This window comes from Mya arenaria, chromosome 16, assembly GCF_026914265.1.
Source record: "Mya arenaria isolate MELC-2E11 chromosome 16, ASM2691426v1".
NCBI lineage: Eukaryota > Metazoa > Mollusca > Bivalvia > Myida > Myidae > Mya > Mya arenaria.
The window spans coordinates 52,763,956-52,788,067 of record NC_069137.1 but is presented as its reverse complement, the minus strand read 5'-3'; the positions used below and the strand labels follow the sequence as shown (position 1 = coordinate 52,788,067).

Here is a 24,112-nt window from a genome sequence, read left to right as displayed (position 1 = left end):
TAGGTCTAGTTAGTAGGTGGGAGCAGTCAATTAAGTATCTTACTCTCTCGATTTGGTTCAAGGTCTGCCACTGACCATCTTTCTTTGCACACTTATTAAATTCTATTATAATGTCATTGATTATGGGCTTTCTAACTGTTTGTAGGTTGATACATTCTAATATAAAGTGTTCCAGCGTCTCACTAGATTCATTACATAGTTGACATGTGGGATTCACAGAATTCTGGTTGAAGTTTGCTTTCGTACTTTGAAGGATATATGTTCCCACAAGTAGTTTTAGTTTCACTGGTATGCGGGTAATGTCTCTTGTTGATTTGGTTTTTATTCTTAGTATAGGATGTGTATGTCCGGGTTGATAGAATTGAAAGTTCATGTGTTGTAGACTTTTGTAATGTACTGCAGTTGTTAAGATTTGTTCTTTCCACTTGTAGTTAACTACATTTTTTATGTACCATCATGGCGTAGCACACCGTTTGCATTGGTGTCGTTTTATTTGAATCCATTAGGGAAGTGTATTTTAGACCACTCGACATGAGTGACGTCACCTTCCAACATGGCTGCTTCCATGATTCAGAGAAATCTTCCTGTTTTTAAACAGAATATGTCGGCTGCATTCGGAAACAGCAGCTTAGTTGTAAAGTCAGTAGCAGTGCTGGTGTTCTTCGGATACTTTCTGTCGTTTATTCCCGGAGGAACGCCCTACGTTACCGTGACTCCGGGCTATGTTTTGCCTCCGAACTTCTGGGTCTGGACTTACCTTACGCATAGCTTTGTGGAGTTCCACATATGGGACGTTTTAGCGGATGTTTTGGTGGTGATTTTGTGTGGAAAACTCCTGGAGCCATTATGGGGTGCTATGGACATGTTGATATTTTTTGTAGTTACAAATCTTTTAGTTGCCATAGCAACATCTTTTACTTATTTATTCATATATTTTGCAACCAAAAATGAAGAATATTTGTTTGAGACATACATTCATGGACTTGCCGGCTATATTGCCGGATTCTCAGTTGCTGTTAAACAAGTAATGCCAGACCATGTTTTGATTACATCGCCGTTTGGCAAGCTAAGAAACACTCACATTCCATTGATTCTGGTGACAGTTGTTATTACATTACGCCTGCTCGGTGCATTGGATGGACCATACCCCATCATGTTCAGTTGGGGCGTGCTGATTAGCTGGGTGTATTTGAGGTTTTACCAGAAACACTCAAATGGAAACAGAGGAGACATGGCTGACAACTTTAGTTTTGCAAGGTTTAATCTTTATCTCTATAGTCAAAATTAGTCTGACTTCTGATGTAGTCAAATGATATTCAAAATATTCTAATTGAAAAGAAATTATGGTTCTTCATTCAAAATGGTCTTACAATGATCTGATATATTTTGCAATAGCTATTTAATTTAAACAACTAGAATATGAAGACTAAGAGTAACATATCATGACTGAGTATATGTTTCTTATCTTTAGCAGCTTCTATACAGTAGTCAACCCTTATTTTCAATTTTTATTTAAAAAGATACTTGAATATAATTTGTAATTAATTAAAAATAAATCTCCTTGCAAACAGGTGCATACATCACAACCAACCAGTTATTTATTTTTAAATGTAGTTTAAACCATTTTTATTTCATTTCAGCTTCTTTCCCAGTCAGCTACAGCCGGTGATTGGTATCCTGTCCAACTGGGTATTTGCAGTCTTTGTTAAAGTCAAAATCTGCAAGAAACCACAGAGAAGGTATGATGTTGTTCTAAAATGACCTTGCAATAATACGGGATTAAATTAATAAGGTTAATAAATTGTAATTCTTTTGATAACTTGACTGTTGCAGACTTGTGTAGATCCCCGCATCAAACATTATTCAGTTGTAGAAATTAGAACAAGCCTTCAAGTCCTGCACTGGTGAAATATTCTGGGCTTGCTCCAGTTCTGGATTTTAAGATTTCCAACACTTTTTTTGGATTTTGAAACTCGCAAAGAGTGGGAATCAAATATAACAAAACTAGAATTGTGGAAAGATGGTCATAGTTATCAATAAGGTAAAAATAAATAATATGGGGTGAATGCTGTGATAGTGTTTAAAATTAGCACAAGCCCTTTACAAGTTACCCCAAACTTGGTACGCCCAGGCTGAGAAAATCAAACCTTGTTTATTCATATTACTTATTAGTTTATCTTCAGCTGTCTTTAACATTCAAGCTAAAATAAGATGGCAAAATCCAAGACAAATATATGTATGTATTGTTCCACTTTTTAACAGATATGATGTGAGTTCTCCAACAACTATCACCATCACCTTACCTGGGACTGATCCGCAGGATGCAGAAAGAAGGAAGTATGACTTTATTATTACTTGCCAGTTTAGACCTTTTTTCTATTTGCCATACATAACAGTTTGGCAACACATTGAACGAAATTTGGAAGTATATTACTGACAATAACTTGCCAAAAGCATCCAGAGCTTATTGGCGCAACATGCAGACTCATGATTTAAAGCTTGTTTGTTGTTCAGGGATCGAATTTAACTTTTTTTACCCCTAGCAGTTTTTTGCCATTTTTTTCAACTAGCAAAATGGTGGGTTCCATTAGCAGTTATTTAAAAGCTGTTTTACTTCATGTTAGTTGCCAACTTAACAATTTGTTTTGTTGTAGCATTATGTACATTGTTTATCAAGTGCACCGACATAAGAATAAACTATAAACAGTGTTCTGCCAAGGATTGAAAAAGATGGGGCCGAATGGCCCAGCAGTCATGAAAATTAGGGGCCATTTTCAAAAGTAAAGGGCCATGACCTTTGCCAGGGGAAAAATGAAAACTTGTAAATGAAAGTGTTTTATTTACCCATTATATACATGGTGTAACATCAACATGACATCAGTATTCTCAAATATTGGACAGAACCTTTTAACTTTTTCTCAGCCATGATGATGACATTGAAGTTAGTAAAAAAAATATACTACCCCTCGCGATTAGATAGTTACACATATACGGACCAATGAAAATCGTTGTTTTTATCGAATGAACGCTGTGCTGTAAAACTTCTGAAAAAGAATTGATTAAGTCAAAACGGCCCTTCGAAAATTCGATTAAGTCAAAACGGCTTTTCGAAAAAATGGGCGCGCTGATTGACCCGTCTACAGGTATTTCGTTGCGCCATCTCAATTTTTTCTGCGCCAATGGAGCAAGGGCGCGTCATTGGCAGAACACTGACAAACCTTTACATTTTGTTTCAATTCTTACATAGATTAAGTCATATACCCAACTGGGCTAACTAAAGCTCCTGGTTACTCAAAAGCCTTGAATCACTAGTAGTAAGTGACTACACTCCTCCCCACCTAAGATTATACTTTCAAAATGTAAAGTGGGGAGGAGTGTAACAGTCATTATTTAGCCATTCAAGGCATCTGAGTAGCCAGGTGCCTGGTAAGTCAAGTTGGGTAGAGGGCCAGACTTGCAGGCAGGGGTTCATAGGCTCAAATCCTACACAGAGTAGACGTTTTTGTCTTGAAAATATATATGACATTTTTTAATGGTAATGTATATTGCACACGTGGCCAAAGCATTGAGGATCTAGCAAGTATTATGGGCAGGGTGCGAACTTAAATAAAAAATGAAATACTGTAATGCCTACAGTTGATGTTTTAGCACTGTTTAATTCTCTACAAACAACACACCACTAACATCAACACTGCCATCATTATCATTTGTTTCATACTAAAGTTTGGTGTTCAGCTCCGTTTCCTATTTTTTGACAATTCTGACAGTTGCCGTAGAATCGGACCAAGCATTTTTGGTTTGTGACGAAGTACCGATGATTGATGCCTTTTCGCTAGGTTCGTTTTTTGGGGGGGCCTTTGTGTCAATCCCCGCGTTGCAATCAAACTTTTTACCTTTTGCAGGCCTTTTCGCGTAACAAAAAGTGGTTATTTTCCACTTCATTTTTGGCAGTTGCCAATCACAAACCAGACGATAACAGTTATCTCCTAGGCGCTTACTTAAATATCCGATTATAACATTTTAGTACAGTGACAAGCGTCCATACACCGTCACATGATTATCTTCGAGGCGCTTACTTAAATATCTGATAATAACATTTGTATACAGCGACAAGCGTCCATAGTCATGTGATTATCTATTATACAGTAAACTTGCGGAAAGGAGTTTTTAAAGCGCAAAGGACAGTTTGAGCGAATTCGTCGATTTTATTCGCGGTCGCAAAAATATTCGAGTGCCAGGATGTTCTACTCGCATTTTTCAATTCATACTCGCATTTTGCGAGTTAGCGACCGTTAAATTCGATCCCTGTTGTTCGAAGACAGTGTTGTTTTTCTGAACAATTAAGGGCAAAAGTCCAGCTACTTTCCTATGGAAAAAAATATATAGAACTTATTTCATCAAAAAAATAATCTTGGAGTTGAGGTATTGTCATGGTCTTTGTGTCAGGGCTGTGGAATATTGAGTCAACGTTGTTGTTGTTCTTGTGCTAAATAGGAGTGTAGAAATAAAGTAGCAGGGCATATCCCTCAAGTAGGGGGGGGGGGGTATGGGTGGTGTCCTCCCCCAGTTAGGGTCAAGGGGACAATGCCCCTTGTGGGATGAATTTAAGCCTTTATCAAACACAATATAAATCTAGTCTTCTGGTGCATGTTTTCATGTTTATTTTCATTCAGAAACACATTAATCATGTACAAAATAGTGATTAAGTTTGTGAAAGTGAATTTTTACATCAATGTACTTGGATATGATACTGAATCTGAGTACTACCCCCCAGTGAGGGCTAACTACTGAACCTAATCACTGTCATATTCAGATGCATTATGTTCCAGACCACATGCCTTGTCATTTGCTAGTAATTCTCTTCTAATAATATCTGTAATTTCTTATCTACAAATGGTACTTTCAGCCACTGAAAAATTTACAGCTTCAAAAAAAAGCATTTGGTTTGGGTTACCCGACCCTACCTATGAAATAGGCACCAATCCAACCATTTTTATAGTCAGTATGTTAAAACAAGATGAAAAACTAAAAAATAATACAAAATATTTTTTAACAATTTTTATTTCTGAAGCGTACACAATTTTACCCAACATACATGTAAAAATCATCAAAATAATGGATTATTATTACAGCAACTTTGCGAGTAACATGCATGTACAAAAAAACAGGACTTTAGCGTAAATGTTAATAGGACCAACAGAAGGCCAGACACGTCCATGTTGCATACTTACTATGCCTTTTCTGTGACTGTTTCTTTTTTCACCCTCCATTGCTTAGCAAATCATGAACTTCAAAACATCCCCAGAGGGGATGCTACTAATGAGTTCATATATCAAGATAATGTCATATTGTATTTGGAATGCTTGGAAACCAAAATCTAATACTTCACAACCTCCCAGAGGGGGATGTGACTAATGACGTCAAGTATCAAGCAAATGCTGTATTGTTTGCGGAACCTGTGGAAATCAAAATGAACAACAAAAACAATGGGGGATTTAAACGGATGTAAACATTAAAACATGACAAAAAATTAACAGAATTTATTTTAGTTGATGCGAAGAAATTAGCGGGATGAAGATGCTAAAGTTACCGGTAGATTTTACCAACTCCCAGCCCATTTCTACACCCCTGACTAAATTGTTCCTGTTACTCTATATAATAAGTGAAAAAACATTCCAAGATATACACAAGAACTTGGGTTTCCTGACTATGCATGTGAAGCAATTTTTCAAACTCTCTAAACATTTATTGCATTTAAATATGCAACTTGATCAAATGAGTAATTTCTTGTTTGAAAAATTTCAGAAATCTTGCCCTCAAAGCATTAAACGAGCGCCTGAGTAAATCCAGTGAAGGGGCTGCCAACTGGCCTTCAATGGACGAAGATGATGACAAAGTTACCTCCCCGCCTGCCAGCAACTCTCCGAGTGGAGGTTCAAAAAGTCCATCTCCAGATAGCACAGGGGACTCCCCAGCTAAAAATAGCACAAGTTGAGGAACTCCTATCTAAAAAAAAAACAATGTGAAATTTAAGTCGGAACGGGGTGGTTTCTTAGCTTAAAGTTTAAGCATGACTACAAATGCCTAATAAGTAACATTTTGTGTTCATGTATATGTACTTAGGCAAGTTATCTGCCTACATTGTATATATAATGATAATAAGTTTTTCTTTTTAAGTCTTGAGACAAAAGATTATGATTTATGATACAAAAAAGAACACAGAAAATTTATGAATGAAATATAATTTAAATTTATGATGGGCATTATCGCTGGAAATAAAATCAGTTGTCTTCAAGAAAATATTAAATTAATTATCATTTCTTTGTCTCGAATGAATACATGCGTATTAGTGTCCGGGACATGTTGAAAATAAGTGTTCGTTGACATGTACTTCTTTTAAATTTTTCCTTGTGGTAGAAGTAACGTTAGTTTCAATCTATGTATTAAATGCATTATACTCATTACATTCATTTTCTTAGTATCATGTATATATATAAAGAAATTAATAATCTCTGTATGAAGTGATTGAAGCACATGACATTTGTGCCGAGGAATAATCCAAGCCTAACAGAGTTTTTGAAGGCTCATGCAGTTAGTGTACCAAACAGTTATGTTAAAAACGTAACAAGCTTAATCACTTAGGGATTTCATCAAGAGTCATAGGAGTAGTTTCGTACCTAGGTGAGATTTTCAACAGTGCATTACTGCTGTCTTTAAACTATCCCAGGTACAAAAATTGCTCCTAGATTCTTGATGGATCTGCCTCCTGGGATTTCATTAGGCCCGGGCGAGATAATACCACACCGGGCCTTTGATCGGGCAACATGCATTTTGCATCAATTGGATAGATAGACTTATAATGTATGGCTATATGTTTGTGAAAGATACATTGAATAATTCTGTGATAATCATCCTTTTATGTAATTCGAATTTTCTGTTCAATGTATAATATATTCTATAACTACATTTAAACACCATTAATCCAAAATTGTCGGGACCCAAGTGAAAATGTTGAAAAACAATATTTCAAACAATATTTCCTATTTACAATTTTGAGAAAATGACAGCGTTCCCAAATTATTGATGACTTAAATTATTAACAAGCTTCATGTTACATTTAGTTTGAGTGATCGTTCAGTATACATGCTTAATGAATTATTGTTAAATAATTGACAAATAATTTGTTATTATAATTCTTTAATACTTTTATTTAAACAACATTATACATTTCACTTTAAAATTTCTAAACTAAACTAAATAACGGTACAGAAAATGTCTATTTGATTTCCGTGTTTTTGTTGATTTCAGTTGTCTTTGTTTTAATTATCAGTGTATATATTTATTCTCACACTTATTGCTCAATGTCATTCTTAACAAGTGTTAATTGTGCTCCATAATCACCTCAAGCCAATGCCCGACTGCTATCACAGTATGGGAACTGTGAGATGATCAAGTTTCCAAATAATGATTGATAAATAGGTGTGAAATACCAAATCCTGACCGTACTTAAAATAGCGACTTCGGATTATTGATTTAAAACATTTTAGTTAAACAAAGAAGGAATAAAAACGGTACATTCAAAAGAGCGATAATTTGGCATAAACGATGTTTGGAATAGTGGTGTTTTAATGTTACGTATATCATTGTTTCCTCTAAGTGCTGTTTGTTAACTGTTTTAGATATTTAAGCAACTAGAAGATGTATGTTAAAAAACTGAGGTACAGGTATATTTTGGGTTATAGCAATGGAGGTAAAACAGGATGGGTTCATGTTCATGTAATTTATGTGTAGCTTTACATCCTTGAATGATGTAGTACACAATCAGTAGTCCAAACGTTCATGTACTTGTATGTGTAGGTGCACATACCTGATAACATAGTACACAATAAGTAGTCCACAATTTCATGTACTTGTATGTGAAGGTGCACATACCTGATGACATAGTACACAATAAGTAGTCCACAAGTTCATGTACTTGTATGCTTAGCTTCACAATCGTGATGACATAGTACACAAAAAGTAGTCCACAAGTTCATGCACATGTATGTGTAGCTTCACATACCTGATGACATAGTACACAATAAGTTGTACACAAGCTCATGTATGTGTACTTTTGTGTAGCTTCACTTACTTGAATGACATAGTACACAAAAAGTAGTCCACAAGTTCATGCACTTGTATGTGTAGCTTCACATACCTGATGACATAGTACACAATAAGTTGTACACAAGCTCATGTATGTGTACTTTTATGTAGCTTCACTTACTTGGATGACATAGTACACAATAAGTTGTACACAAGTTCATGTATGTGTACTTTTGTGTAGCTTCACTTACTTGGAGGACATAGTACACAATAAGTTGTACACAAGTTTATGTATGTGTACTTTTGTGTAGCTTCACTTACTTGAAAGAAATAGTACACAATACGTTGTCCACAAGTTCATGTACATGTTCTTTGCTTACTTGAATGACATAGTACACAATAAGTAGTCCATAAGTTCATGTACATGTTCTTTGCTTACTTGAATGACATATAGTACACAATAAGTAGTCCATAAGTTCATGTACATGTTCTTTGCTTACTTGAATGACATAGTACACAATAAGTAGTCCATAAGTTCATGTACATGTACTTCGCTTACTTGAATGACATAGTACACAATAAGTTGTCCACAAGTTCATGTACATGTTCTTTGCTTACTTGAATGACATAGTACACAATAAGTTGTCCACAAGTTCATGTACATGTTCTTTGCTTACTTGAATGACATAGTACACAATAAGTTGTCCACAAGTTCATGTACATGTTCTTTGCTTACTTGAATGACATAGTAAACAATAAGTTGTCCACAAGTTCATGTACATGTTCTTTGCTTACTTGAATGACATAGTACACAATAAGTTGTCCACAAGTTCATGTACATGTTCTTTGCTTACTTGAATGACATAGTACACAATAAGTAGTCCATAAGTTGTTGTACATGTACTTGTAAGTGTTGCTTTACAAACATGTACAAGTTGCAGTCAAGTTTTGAGTTTGGAAAAGTTGTTAGCAAACTTTCACATCACAGTTAAACTTATGAAAGCTTGCTGATCCATTTTGTTTACAAACTTAATAAATGTAGCAGTTGAAAGCTATAATTACTGCAAAACATACGATTTGTGGAATTCTAGTTTTAATCTTCGTACTGTTTATTAGTGTATGGGATGAGAAAAAATCAAGAAAACAAATGGTGGGATAGTCTTTAGTAAATGTTATATATGTTATTTATTTTTCTATAACTAATCATGTATGTGAGAATGTTGTTTATGTTAGACTAGTAATCTAGCCTTAAAGCAATCTATTGTGTATGGTGATTTTAAATGTTATCTATCAATTTTATACTAGTATTTCTTTATTTATTGTTTCCATTATTGTCATAGTTTAAATCGTAAAAGTCAATATCGTCAAACCTCAAAATAAAGGTGTTAGTTATGTTACGACTGATGTTGTTAAAAGTTGTCATGTTACAAACCAGAAAGTAAAATACAGCATCGGTCATGATTTTTTTTACACACCATAAGGGAAAATATGGTCAAGTTATTACACACCAGAAAAAAATGACATTATACTTTTGTACTATACTACAGAAATTTTGTTATATGTACATGTATGTACATCTGAATTATTTTTCATGCCCCAATATCGTGTTCCTTAATAGTTGTATTTGGTGGTAAATGTTAGCGTGTCAGTTTTTCATCAAAACTTCAACCATCATATTTTAACCTTAATATCATTATATAGATGAAACTTGGTATACACGTTGCCAGAGACAATGCACACATGGACATCAAGGCCCATAACTCTTGTTTTAATAATTTAATATTTGTATAATTGTCAGTAATTTTCCTTGTTTGACTACAAAATACAACAGAGGAAAGTTCGCTCTGCGGCACTCTCATTGTTAAGGTTAATTATTTAACATTGCTGGGGGTTTGTTATTTAACTTGTGATTGTTGACAAGTATGATTGTGTCTTAAAATATTCCAGGTGTATTGTTATGTCTAGTTTTGTTGCTTTGATCTTGTTAATCATAATAAATGCTCATATACACTGAGATAAGCTGATATAGGTCTTGGAAGTATATTTTGAAATGGACAGTTTTTGGCATACCAGAAATACATACTTTACATGATTAAGAAATTTGAATTATTGTGAAAATATCCATGACAATGTGAATGATGCTAAATAAGATTACATTCTCCCTCGATCACCTTGATAAAAACTACTTTGTTTAGAAAAACAGTATATTGAAACCATGTTCATGTGTTTTTGCTTTTCCGGATTTATCATGTGACTTGTGAATATCTCGGTTGCTTTAACAGTTAAAGTGACACTCATATTCAAATCAATACATTCACATGTATAATAAACATTAGCGTTGAGTGATAAACCTTGTAACTACTTATTAAATAATGATTTTATGGAAAATTATTTTTAGTTCTGCTTATATGGGAGTAAGAGCGAATCTTTAAGGGTATTCCTAATAGAATGGATCGGCATACTGTCAATTTAATCATGCCAACCCCATGAGGGTCACCATTCTATTTTTAGACACAGAAAAAGATGATGTCATATCCTTGCTTATGTCATATTTACTTAAAGACCAAAATCTGCATGTCACAGTTGACAGATTAAGATGCATGTATGTATATGGTGGGCAAATAGTTGTGATTTTGACATTTTCTGATGTTGGCAAGCGTATTAGTGTACATCATACGGTGGGGAATTCTTTAAATCTTTGTGTTATTTTGTTAGTGTTGAGTGCAACAATTCACGTAGTTGTCGGCCATTATTGTGGTATTTTGTTACAGGTTTATTTAATGTTTAAGCACTTTTCCTTACCTCCTTTTTCTAGCTTATGCTAGTACAATGTACATTTTTATGTCAGTCTCTTTTAATTGAAGTATTGCTTTTGTTTATCCAATAGTTACTTTATACACTTGTATGTGAACCGTGATTAAGCAGAAATCGGTCAAGTCTTATAGCATCAAATAGAACAGATGTTGCAAAAGTACAAAATCAAATTGTCATTAAACTAAAACACAATAGCACGCCCATAGCAAAAAAAATCAATAAATTATCAGATATTTTCAGGGTAAATAAAGTTTCTTTTTCTATTAAGTATATCTCACAGGAGGCATTGAACTGCTCATTCAAAGATTCAACAATTAAATCTATTTTTGCTTGTCACATTTCATTTATTTGCATCAATCATGTAACTTGGAAAGAAAGATATTTTTTAATCTTTTGTTAACTTGTAAGTACTGAAATTATGAATATACTTAGCATGTTTGAATTGTATACTAGATAATTAACAGTACTGGGTTTAATTTGAATTATGATTGTCATATGAATCGGTATATGCTTTGCATGTTAAACATGTATTACTAGGTAATTTAAAGTTCATGTGTATTGGGTTTTATTGGAATTTGTAAATTGAAATGCTATAATTCATATATTGTTTGGGGGATAAAATTAAATGTATATGAATTACATTGAACTTATCCATTAACATTAGAACATTTGTCACCATGGTTACAGTCATCACAGTCATCGAAAGGAGCATATTCTTGTTCAAGACCATAAATGTTTTTATCATTATAATAACCCACAAGTCTGAATATCAAAAAGAAAAACAGAATCTTGTTTCACAACCATAGGCTAAGTTTGGGCTTGTAAGCTTAAAATCATTTCGATCACAGCCATTTTATTAGCACATCTTTTTTTCAAAAAGTAAAATATATATATTGAGGTATTGTCATAGCCTTGGTGTAATCCTTAACTTTCGCCTTGGCCATAACTCAGAGTTGATGATATAAAACTTGGTACACACATATCCACACATGCATTGCAAGGCCAACTTGGTACACACATATCCACACATGCATTGCAAGGCCCATAACTCTGGATTTGTTAATTGTCAAGTTATGCCCCTTGTTTGACTAAAAGCAACAACAAGCGAGCGTTGACATTCCCTCTATGGCACTCTTGTTTTTAGTAATGCGGGCTTAGTCATACTATTTGTTGCTTATGAGTTAGTTTTTACATTTAAACGTACTTTCTGCTTTTTTTCTGTTCAAATGTGACATCATTACTACCGTGTGATGAAGGTTTGTTTATGTATAATAACATTCACAGGCATGCAAATGTTGGAAATAAAGGATTTAACCTTGATTTTACTTGCTTATATTTTATATTCCACTAAAGGCAGGCCTATTAAAATCGCACTGTCCATAAGTCCAGCGCAGCTTCTCATGTCCAGGCTGTTACTTTTTCTTGTATGGACAGATTTTAAAATAACTTGCCCCATGTGTTCGGCAAACCAAGACGACTTGCATTGTCGTGTGCGAGACCGGTGTCCCTACCTCTAAGGTCAAGGTCACAGTTGGTGTTTAAATACTATGGAATGCTGCATATAAGGAAATCAAGTATAGTTGGTTGTGTCCTGGCTGTAGCTTTCTTCTATATGGACAGATTTTAAAAAAAACTTGTGTTTTAAAAAACAAGACGACGTGTTGCGTGCTGGACACGTGTTCCTACCTTTATGGTCAAGGTCACACGTAAAAACTATGGATTGCTGCAAATGAGACATAAAGTATAGGTGGTCGTGTCTGGACTGTAACTTTTTCATGTATGGGCAGATTTAATAAGCCAAATAAGTTTGACATATCAAGATGACATATCACGTGAAAGACCCATGTCCCTACCTTTAAGGTAAAGGTCACACTAAGTGTTTGTTTACCATGAAATGCTGCATATAAGGACATAAAAGTGTAGGTTGGCAAAAACGGGTGGTATTTTTCTATTTTGATATATTTGAAAGAATTTACTGTAACTATGTATTTGACACGTAAAGGCAATGTTGCATGTGCAAAACCCATGCTGTATTGTTGTCAAGCATAGAAGAGTTTCAGTCCTATGGCAGAGACATAATGTCATGTGGTCTTGCAAATGCACCAGCTATGTTGGTTAGACATATTAATGCCATGTTGTCTTGCAAATGCACCAGCTATGTTGGTTAGACATAATGCCATGTTGTCTTGCAAATGCACCAGCTATGTTGGTTAGACATAATGCCATGTTGTCTTGCAAATGCACCAGCTATGTTGGTTAGACATAATGCCATGTTGTCTTGCAAATGCACCAGCTATGTTGGTTAGACATAATGCGATGATGTCTTGCAAATGCACCAGCTATGTTGGTTAGACATAATGCCATGTTGTCTTGCAAAAGCACCAGCTATGTTGGTTAGACATAATGCCATGTTGTCTTGCAAATGCACCAGCTGTGTTGGTTAGACATAATGCAATGTTGTCTTGCAAATGCACCAGCCATATTGGTTAGACATAATGCCATGTGTTCTTACAAATGCACCAGCCTCATTGGTTAGACATAATGCCATGTGTTCTTACAAATGCACCAGCTATGTTGGTTAGACATAATGCCATGTGGTCTTGCAAATTTGCCGGCCATGTTGGTTAGACATCATAAATGCCATGATTGGAGTCTTACAAATGCACCAGCCATATTAGTAAGACATAAGGCCATGTAGTCTTGCAAATGCACCAGCCATGTTGGTAAGACATAATGGAAATTTCATTGCTATTTTCTTCCCTTTTTTATATACTGACATTGTTCAAAGGTCAATGTCACATTCGGGGGCATTTGTCACATACTGTGACAGCTTTTGTTCCTCATATTTTCACAACATTGTAGTTACATGCATTCTAGATTAGTTCAGCTTGTCTGTTTAATGAGGGAAAAAATGCTTGTTTTTTTATAATGTTGTCGATGTATAAAAAACTACAAGATAATTACACAACCATAGTTCACCTCTTCCCAGTATGCATACAGTTATATACCTGTTTGTGTAGCTACATCTCTTAAAATTGTCCAAATTTACTTTTTATTTAAATGTAGGAGATAAGGTAATAAAATATGCCAAAAATGCATCATTTCGGATTGTTAACATTTTCTAGGGAGAAAAGTACCCCCACACACCCCTGCCAACACTTTAAACAAAATATATATTGGTTTTGAGGGAGGGTCGCAAGTCAAAAGGTTACACCCCTTAGTTACGCCCCCTCTAATGTCTGATCCTGGATCTACCCCTATCCAAATGTATCAACAGTTATTGCAGTCTTAATTTAATCACATACTTAAAAATATTCATGTTCAGGAGTTATATATGCCTTTGATTCAAAAGGCTGGTACAAAGTGAAAAAAATATAAGTTTTTTAAATTTATAAAAATGTATTTTTTTATTTTTTTTAAATCCTACATGTATTCATTTTTTAATGTTTTTTTTTGGTATTTATTCCTTCATTCATTACTTCATTCATTACTTCATTAGTTCGTTCTTTGGTTGGTTGGTTGGTTGGTTGGCTGGTTTATTTATTTGTTTGTTTGTTTGTTTGTTTGTTTATTATTATTTTATTTTTATTTATTTATTTATTTATTTATTTATTTATTTATTTATATTTATTTATTTATTTATTTATTTATTTATTTATTTATTTATTTATTTATTTATTTATTTATTTATTTATTTATATAATAACTTACTTATTTATTTATTACATCTGTTTATTTATTTGTATATTTATTAATTTTCTTATTTATTTAAATGGTAGATCCATTTACTCTCATTCATCCTTTACTTCATTTACTACGTATAATTAATTATTTATTTTTTTACAAAAGGCACCCCTCGAGGGGCCTCTCTTGAGAGAATCAATGAACCAATGAAAAAACTCTTTACAAAGCGAAGCTGGGTGACCTCATTTTACAGTAAGACAGGTGGGTTTTCACAGGTTTATTTTTATCAATTTTTCGGTTGTTTGTAAACATTTCGCTTTTATCTTTGCCATGTTTATCGTAATTTATGTAAGATTTCGTTTTATATGTCGTTTTGCTTGTTTGTATACCGAAAAATGACGAAAATCCACAAAATATTGATCCCTCTTTGTCCGTACGTTCGTCTCTTTTTCATGTGTCTGTGCGTGTGACAATTAACTGAATTTTAACGCTTAAAATCGCCTGATATGTTTAAATTTGTTTCAAAAATGTGTTCTATGATGTTTGAATTTTAAATTTGTTTGAAGCTTGGTCGGAGTTTGTTTGAAATATGTAATTCTGTCATGTCCGTTCATCAGTGCGTTCAGATAATTTTATGCAGTGAGGCCTGACATGGGGAAATACTGTACGACATTAACTTTTATTCATGGCAACCACAGTGCAATAATTATTGAAATGATCTTTTATTTAATTACATTTTAAATCAAAAAATATTTTAATGATAAAAAAGAGTTAAAATATACATAAAAATCAACATCAGTACATGTTAAAATTAGATTATATCATAGAAAAAAAGATGCACTTGCGTTTCTCTTTTAATTATCTGTTTCATATCCCTTCTTCCCTTCCTTGACCTGTAACCACCTGGGGCATCAAAGTTCAGTGTGACTGAGACGAATTATGCTGTAGATGTAGATTTGCCTGTGTATTCTACTGCATGTTATAGATGAATCTAATTCAAGCAGATGTTTGCTGTTAAAAGCTTTTCAGAAGATATGTTACAGTTTTTGCAGACACATGTGTCCTTCTGCCACTAAAAAAATAGTCTGTATTAACTGAGACAGAACTTTGCAATAGGTTTACAATGGAACTTTTTGTTGTTATGAATTATTCTTTATCAATAAAAAAAATAGAGATATTAAAGGTAAAATATTTATTTACGTGCTGTGATGAACAAATACTGTAACATAAGTCTGAGAAGCTTCAATTATGACAGTTCTGCACAGATTAAAATCTGCTATGTACATGTAAATATAATAAAAACCATTGACCATTCCTGGATAATAACCAGTATATAGTATGAAGCTTTGTGTGTGGATTGAAACCCGGTCACCTCTTATACTCTAATCAATGAGTGACTGACCACCTCAAACAAATGATTTACTTGATATGCCTTGAATTAAGTAAAAAAAAACCCACCTGTTGGCTTAAAACACTTACTTAAGTAATAGTTTATTATTTTTTAAACATAAATTTTAGTGTACTTTTTTTGTTTTAACACTTATTTTAATGTTCTTTTCAGTAAACACTAAATTTAGAATATTGTTTTTTGTGAACTATTTATTTATTCACTTTTTTCAGTGTACCATATTTATTTCAGCTTAAGAAGAAACCGTCATGCTGTTCGGCTGCCAAAATTTCTTGGTCTACTTGACATGATGCTGTCTTTTAAGAAAGAATATAAACTAGAGTGCCTGGATTTAATATAAACTACAAGTAAGTTATTTTCTGAACTAAAACTGCATTTTGACAGTTACCAGGCAATGACAGGTCAACTGCAGGATTTTTGGTTAAAGCGGCACAATGTCTTGAGCGTTTAATAATTATTGTAATAACTTATGATTTCATAAGCTTTACACACATTTATTCTCGACAAGCATCACAGTACAACTGAATACATTTAGACAATGCAAACCATAAGTAAGATCAACCCATAGTCTACTTCACATTACAACAAATATTTTCTCAGCTGGTGCCATGGTCTTACTGAGATGTACATCCTGTTCCACTGCTCTCATTCTGCTGCTTAAAATTTCTCATAGGTATTTTATAAATAGTTGTTCCTTTAAACTATTCTGTTGTTATCATGTACATTTCTTTTGACTTAATAAAGCTATAAGTTCTATGTTTACCATTTTAAATGATACATAGCGCAGTCGTAAGAAATGTATTCATGAAAGTGTAAATCTTGATACACATCTTTTCTGCCAATAATAAGCATAGATGTTTAAAAATTTGATTTTGTTAATTTCAGCTGTGTTTTGGAGATGACCCCTGAAGATAAGTGATCGACGGGACATACAGGCCCTACAATACCTATGTGACCTACAGAAGCTACAGGACCTACATCACCGATAGGACCATCACCTGTGATGAAAGTTTTCGAGGGTCCAGTCTTGCAATAGAGGTAAAGATGACACTCATTTTATGTCGCACTGAGGTAAGTAGTATATGGTAATACAATGAAAACTACAGATACAAACCAGTGGCCCAAGAACCACAAAAATAAATGGCCATTTTCAGATACAACCTTTTGACATATATGACTTCATATACATTTACGATTAGATTTCAGAGCTCAAATTTTAGGATATTATGGAGTCTTGTTCAATGACATAAAATATATAAAATGGTCTCAAAACAACATTGACAGACAACAGATAGCTTTATCAATAAATATTGGCATCGCTGCCTCCCCACCTTGGAATGATCAGTGAAAGACATGTTCATGGGGTCATTGCGGAATATTAAACTAGTTTCTATATCTTATTTGCAGAATATACACCAATATACATAACACTTTCTACCCTTGGCCATTTTCTATGTCAATATGGGCTGTATTGTGATTCAATCTTGGCCATGTAAAAGCCAATCTGGGCCTAAAAGTTATCAGTGATTTGCCGTACCTTCAGCTATTTAATTATTGTAAATCAGAGGAAATTATATTCAAATTTTTCTCCTACATATTTCAGGAATACAGCTGAACATCAATGATTCTGATGATGACGTTGAAATGACGTATAGTCTTCGAAAAAGGGGAGCTGTTCCTGAACAGAAATGGAAAAAATAGAACTGTGGTTTACCTGAACCCGCCAAATGTGACCCATAGGGATTTTCATGTTTAATGTTTTCTATATGGTTTTTAAACAATCTTGTTAAAAGTTATAGTAAAAAAGTCTTATCTAGTCTTTTTAGTAAATAGTCTATAGAGACTTGTCTTGTTAGAAACTAGTCTATACAGACTTGTCTTGTTTGTGAATAGTCTATACAGACTTGTCTTGTTAGTAAATAGTCTATACAGACTTGTCTTGTTTGTGAATAGTCTATACAGACATGTCTTGTTAGTAAATAGTCTATACAGACTTGTCTTGTTAGTAAATAGTCTATCAAGACTTATCAGACTTTGCAGCAAGTTTTGTAGGTTTTAGAATTATTATTTTAATCTCAGTGCTATTAATTGAATCTCTATTTCATGACTGTATCCTTAATGTAGATCTGTTATTTATATTTTATATCCTTGTTTACTTGACATTTATTTTGTTAGCCATCTTTTAAACTTTAAGATTATTTCTCACTATTGGACGGTTCCATTTATGAAAATGGAGGATCCTAATATTGAAAATGAAGAAAGTACTGGACTGAATGAAAGGAACACAGTCCAGGGTATCGAATCTCGAAATTTTGATTACAATAGAGAATTGGATCTGAATTCTGAAGCACATGCAAAGCCAAAGTTTGATCCAGAAAAGTTCATGGAAATTGTGATGAAAAGAAAGCTTGGAGACAATAGTCAGGCACTGGAAGGTTCCTTGGAAGAAAATGATTCCCCCAACAAGAAATTGAAACAAGATTTGGTAATTGAGAAGCATTACTCTCAAAGCAGAAATGAAAGTGAAAATGAAATTGAAAGCCCAAAACGTGATGAAGTGGATGGATCAATTGCTAATTCAAGTCAATCAAATCTAGACAATGTAGAAGAAAGTGGGAGCAATGACTCTAATTCCATTGAAAACGTACAATTCAAAGACTCTGTAGAAGGAAAGCCAAGGATAGCCATGTTTGATGATCAAGAATCACGTTCAAGTGATCTAAGTGGCTCTTTTACTTTGAACAGTTTCAAGAGTTTAAATTCAGAAAACAAAAGCTCAGGCATAAATGAAGGTATTTTTCAGCATAATGAAATAAACAGATCTGAAGACAATAGTGAATCACATGAACATGTCCAGGATGAAATGTTTGTGAAGATAAAACAGCAAGATTCAAAAAGGTCATCTAGAAAACAACATGTTCCTAAAAAACTTGTGACAGAAGACATTAATGATTTTGAACTTGTTTCAGCTGAAAATGTGGAAGACTTAGCTGATGAAATTGATGACATTGCACCAAAACATAAGATAACGAAGCATGAAAAATCAAGAAAGCAATCAAAACCTAAGAGGATAGCGCTGGTTGAAAGAAAAGTTTGCACGAGTGTAGAAAAAAATCCACAAGAAATACTTGATGTGAGTGAAGATGTTGATGCTATTTATGAATCTCAAGAGCTCAGTATTAAGGCAAATACTGACCACATTGAAGATAGACTTCAGGTAGATGTAGATGCAGGAGAACATTCAGTGATAGCTAGTGACATAACTGGGACAGAGGATAGCAAATCTTCAGATTGTGTTAGCGAACTGGCTGAAGGTAATGATACTTATTACTCTACAGTGTTGAAATCATCCCCTCTGCTTGGAAATGATGGAAATGAATTTCAGAAACAATTGCTTGGATTGGGATTATCCACAGAAAATATTGATCTTCTGAACAAACTTTCACCATCATTGCTGAAAACAAATATGCTTCAAGTGTCTGCTGATGGTATCAATTCGGAGAGAGAAAACCTTGAGGTGATCAGACAATTGAGAGAGTTCAGGTCTCACAAATATAGGAAAATTGCTATTTCTGAGAAGAAAGAGATTGCTGAATATGCTAAAAGTAATGGAGTCACACAAGCTGCCAATATTTACAATGTGTCAAAGTCTGCAGTTTCCATGTGGACAAGGCAAGATTTGGACTCATTAGAGGAAATAGATGAGAGGCGTAGGAAAAATTGCATGGTGGGAAATGAAAAATTTGAAGCCCTCTGTGTAAAGGTTCGTGAGCACAAAGAGAGTAAGTTTAAGGGACTGAGTAAGCAAGACAAGTTTGAGGTTTCAAGGTTTGCTAAGCTGGTAGGTGTAAGAGAGATGGCAAGATGTCTTGACGTGGCTCTAGGGACAGTTTCTGGTTGGATGAGGCAGTTTCCATATGTTGTTAAAGGGGAAGAGGAGGTTTCTAATTCTAGTTTCGGTAGTTCAAATCAAGATGAGGAAAATGGTGCCAAACAACTTGAGACACTGGGTAAATCTTCGAGACAGTTGGTTTTTGATGAGAATGGATGTGCTGGTTCTTCATCTAAGCCAATTTCGAAGGCTAGAAGAAGGAAATCTGGTAAAACTGAGAATGAAATTCATGAGGCACATTTTCAAACTGAAACAAAGAGTAGACTATTGTTCATTAAACCCAAGGTCGAGATAAATGATGAGCCAGTTGATGCAACACCAAAGGATGAGATAGATCACATGATCGAGAATAGTGTAGTTATGTATAAACCTCCGGATATTGATAAACTCTATGAGGAAAGTAAGGATCAAATGGCGAGTACTGAGTTAGAGAATAATGAAGAATTTAAGGCCCTGTTTTATAGAGTGGTGCAGTGCAAAGGTAACAAGTACAAACACCTGTCTGCGGATGATAAAATGGAGGTGTGTAGATATGGGAAACGGGTCGGTGTGCGGAAGGTCGGGAAAATATTAGGACTTGCAACTGGGACACTTTCTGGTTGGAATACAAAATACCATGTGTACCTATCTCCAGCAAGTGAGTCAGTTTTTAACAAAACATCACCACAGTTAGACGTGTCATCGTCGTCGAATCTCAGTGAACATGATTTGTCCAATGATGGGTCCAGCCCATTTGGAAATAGCAGTGTTTGTTCAACACAAAGTCCAAGTATGTTGGCTGGAAAGTCTCCTTTATGTGTGGATGGAGTGGAGAAATCAGAAGTTACTGCCATTAAATGTCTGTTTAAGGAAAAGTTTGATGATATTTTGAAGAAGATTGAAGTAGCTAGGAGTGTAAAATTTAAGAATATAACTATTGAAGAAAAGATTGAAATTGTGAAATGCTCGAAGTTGGTTGGAATCCGCCCTACCGCAAGGGTTTTGAATATTCCTATTGGAACATTATCTGGATGGATTACAAAGTATAGTAGGGACCTGCATCCTGCTTACAATGTGAATGACAATAGTGCAATAAAACCAGGATCTGTGCCAAGTTTCCCTGGAAATATGGGACTTTCCATTCCGGGTGCAAGTTTTGGCATTCTGCCAACTATGACTCCTTATATGGTTCCTGGACTTGGACAAATGATTGGTGTTGGGAATTCAGGGGCCAGTTCAAATATGTATTCCCACCTGATGAATGTAATAGAAGAAAATAGTTCCCAAGAAAGTAGTTCCAATGAACATAGTATCCAAGAAAGTAGTTCCCATGAAAGTAGTTCTGTGGAAAAGTTGAAAAGACATTTAGCAGAAAGGGAGGGAAAGGTTGAAGAAATGGAAAAGAAGGTGAGAACTGTTGGTAAAGGCACTAATTCTAGTCATACAGCTACAAATGGTACTGATGATGGTTTTGAAGATGAAGCACAAAGATTGGCCCAACAATATCTACAAGCGGCCTACAGACAGTTAGGAATACCTTTGATGTAAAGAAAGAGTTTGAAAATCTTTATGAAGTGTTCAAGTGATTGAAAAAATGGAATTTATTTTTACTCATACTGCAAGATGTAAAAACTGGAAAACAAGACCAAAATGCTTACCATATAAAAAAAGTGTACTGGACTTGGGTAAAAATAGATCTTATAGCAGCATGCACTAAAGCAAAAACCAGCCAGGAATTATCAGTGAGAGCCAGTAGGAGGCCAATGACACATTCACTTTACTTGGGTTAAATAATAAACACAAGAAACATGTTGCTGCCTCATCTGTGTGTTCTTGTTTAAAATAGTGCATAACAGTTTCCCAATTTAAATCATATCTGTTTATGAGTACAGATAAATATACTGATGCTATTTTTCTATTGCAAATGTATCATCTGGTGTGTAACCCCTTTAAGATCAAAGGGGACAGTCACATTCATTTTGTGAAATTTCTTGCAAATGTATCCAGTTCAATTAAGCAGAAAATAGTTTGTTCATGATTTTTTTTAAATTTATTCAAGAATTTTGAAAATACCGTATACGTGTATAGATAAAATGTCAAATTTAAGTAAAATAATACGAAAAATTGAATATACAGTATGTGTTTACTGTAAAATAATGAATATATGGTATACATGTACATAAACTGATAAAATATTGACTGGTATATGTACTGATGAATATTGATAAAATATTGACTATGGTATACATGAATGGATAAAATATTGAATGTAGTATATGTTAAACATGTACGATTATTTATTTTCTTTTGCATAATAATTAAGAATTATGTGTTGTGATTTTTTTCAGTTAACAGTTATGTTACATAATTATTGTACTCTTTTTTTCAATTAATTAAGAATAGTATGTAGAAAATGTGTATTCATTGCTTGGTCAAAATTAATGTTCTACAGAATTAAAATGTTTTAGAGTTTCCTCGCTGTTTCAATTTCTGGTGTCTTTTAAGTTGATAAATTCTGCTTTGCGCAATAATTCCTTTCAATAAAGACCACCCTGAGAAATCAAAGGATGGTATAGTTCAGGATTAAAACCTGTATTCAATAGAATTAACTTTATGACCAGATTCTGAATATTTTGATTAGACTGTTACATAAACATTGGACTCACTAAGGCATTTCTAAGGATAAGTTTAAAGCTGCACTCTCACAGGTTGTTCGTTTTAACAACTATTCTATTTTTTGTCTTCTGTAGTTCAATTAAAGAGTATACCGGTAGTCAGTGGCCGATATTTTCATCACTGTTTACTTTTCTCATACCAAAAGTTGAATATGATGAAAATAATGTGCAGTAATTATATATTTTCATTATTTTAACATGAACTGTCTATAACTGTACTGGCACAAAACTATGTTATTATGCTATTTAATATAGTTTTTATTATAAGTATGTATTTATGTTCAGCAAACAATCGTCATAACATTACTTAGAATTACATTAATAATGATTCATATACTGGTAATCAATGTTAATCTTTTTTATTTCACTATGTTTAACACAAATCATATTCATATTTTTACCCTAATCAGAAATGTGTTATTGGTTATTGTAAAAACCTATATAATTTCTAATGAATAAAATTCAGTAAACAGTGTATTGAATTATATGGCATTGTTTAACTTCAGGGTTTACATCTTTAAATTTGTATACCAAATTTCAAAATGCAGGGGGAAAATTCAGGACAAAAACCGGGTAAAAAACTTCATTTCAAAGTTTTTATTTCCTTATAATCTGTATTTGCATCCAAAATCCAATATTTAAATGTTAGAAGTTTTTTTTTTTATTTAGAACGGAATACTATTAACTTGAAGCGTACACTTCTTGGTCAACAATGTTATTAGAGGGGGTGCAAACTACTATTTGTACGGGTATATTTTACTGTAGATAATATGCAGGGAAAAATTATGAGAAAAATCTATAAAAAAAATTATTCTTTGTTTGAAAATAAAGGAAAATAAATGAAGAGAAATTCTGCGTACTTTCTACTGTAAAATTCTTTTATCATTTAAATAGGGTAAATTTCAGGTAATTGACTATTAAATGTACTTTAACAATTAATTATGGTAAAATATTGGTTATAATGGAATCAAGTGTAACACTTTTATAAATTTGTTTATACAAAAACACTGAAGTCTAAGCTTTTGTGTGATTTTTGTATTTTTTAGATTTACTTTAAGATCTGAATATGTTATTTATTTCTGAAGTTTGAAATAATTGTTTGGGTATTTACATTCCTGTCTTGTGCTAGCAAATAAGTATTTGTGAATTCATGATTTTATTTGCTAATAAAGTGCGAAACATTTACAAAATCTGTCTTTTTATCTCCCCAAAGGTGAGCATATTCCAAATGCTCTGTCTGACTCCATCCATCCATAACCTAAGACTTTATCAAGTAAGAGGGGGTTCTAAACCAGCACAGATGCTCGGCACATAGAGGTGACAAGTCAGGTGCAACACCCAGGTCCTTATCTCTAAGAGGGGATTCTGAAATGGCACAGATGTTCGGCACATATAGGTGACAAGTCCGATGCAACACACAGGTCCTTATCACTTAGAGGTGCAAAACGCAGGTCCTTATCTCTAAGAGGGGAGTCTGAAATGGCACAGATGTTCGGCACAGGGGTGACAAGTCAGGTGCAACACGCAGGTCTTTATCTCTAAGAGGGGAGTCTGAAATGGCACAGTTGTTGGGCA

The 24,112-nt window shown here is 33.9% G+C and overlaps 2 protein-coding genes across 3 annotated transcripts; both read left to right on the top strand.

The window, feature by feature from the left end:
* Positions 1-545: 545 nt before the first annotated feature.
* Positions 546-12,219, top strand: LOC128222082 (transmembrane protein 115-like). The gene is made up of 4 exons (XM_052930889.1): positions 546-1,257; positions 1,641-1,739; positions 2,263-2,337; positions 5,806-12,219. The coding sequence occupies exons 1-4, from the start codon at positions 554-556 to the stop codon at positions 5,993-5,995; spliced, it is 1,068 nt and encodes a 355-aa protein (XP_052786849.1). The 5' UTR covers positions 546-553; the 3' UTR covers positions 5,996-12,219.
* Positions 12,220-14,823: 2,604 nt separating this feature from the next.
* Positions 14,824-23,711, top strand: LOC128222529 (uncharacterized). 2 transcript variants are annotated; one of them, XM_052931575.1, is made up of 4 exons: positions 14,824-14,844; positions 16,223-16,338; positions 16,877-17,029; positions 17,595-23,711. In XM_052931575.1, exon 4 carries the CDS (start codon positions 18,216-18,218, stop codon positions 21,408-21,410), a length of 3,195 nt encoding a protein of 1,064 aa, XP_052787535.1. In that variant the 5' UTR covers positions 14,824-14,844; positions 16,223-16,338; positions 16,877-17,029; positions 17,595-18,215; the 3' UTR covers positions 21,411-23,711. The 2 variants fall into 2 exon arrangements, with proteins under 2 accessions (XP_052787535.1, XP_052787536.1); XM_052931576.1 differs by lacking the exon at positions 14,824-14,844 and adding an exon at positions 16,592-16,664.
* The last annotated feature ends 401 nt before the right edge of the window (positions 23,712-24,112 follow it).

Bases quoted from the DNA above. Each gene is read 5' to 3' on its own strand.
- LOC128222082 (XM_052930889.1), top strand. From the start codon at position 554: ATGGCTGCTTCCATGATTCAGAGAAATCTTCCTGTTTTTAAACAGAAT. The intron at 1,258-1,640 runs GTTTAATCTTTA...ATTTCATTTCAG, and splicing joins GACAACTTTAGTTTTGCAAG to CTTCTTTCCCAGTCAGCTAC. The intron at 2,338-5,805 runs GTATGACTTTAT...GAAAAATTTCAG, and splicing joins CAGGATGCAGAAAGAAGGAA to AAATCTTGCCCTCAAAGCAT.
- LOC128222529 (XM_052931575.1), top strand. From the start codon at position 18,216: ATGAAAATGGAGGATCCTAATATTGAAAATGAAGAAAGTACTGGACTG.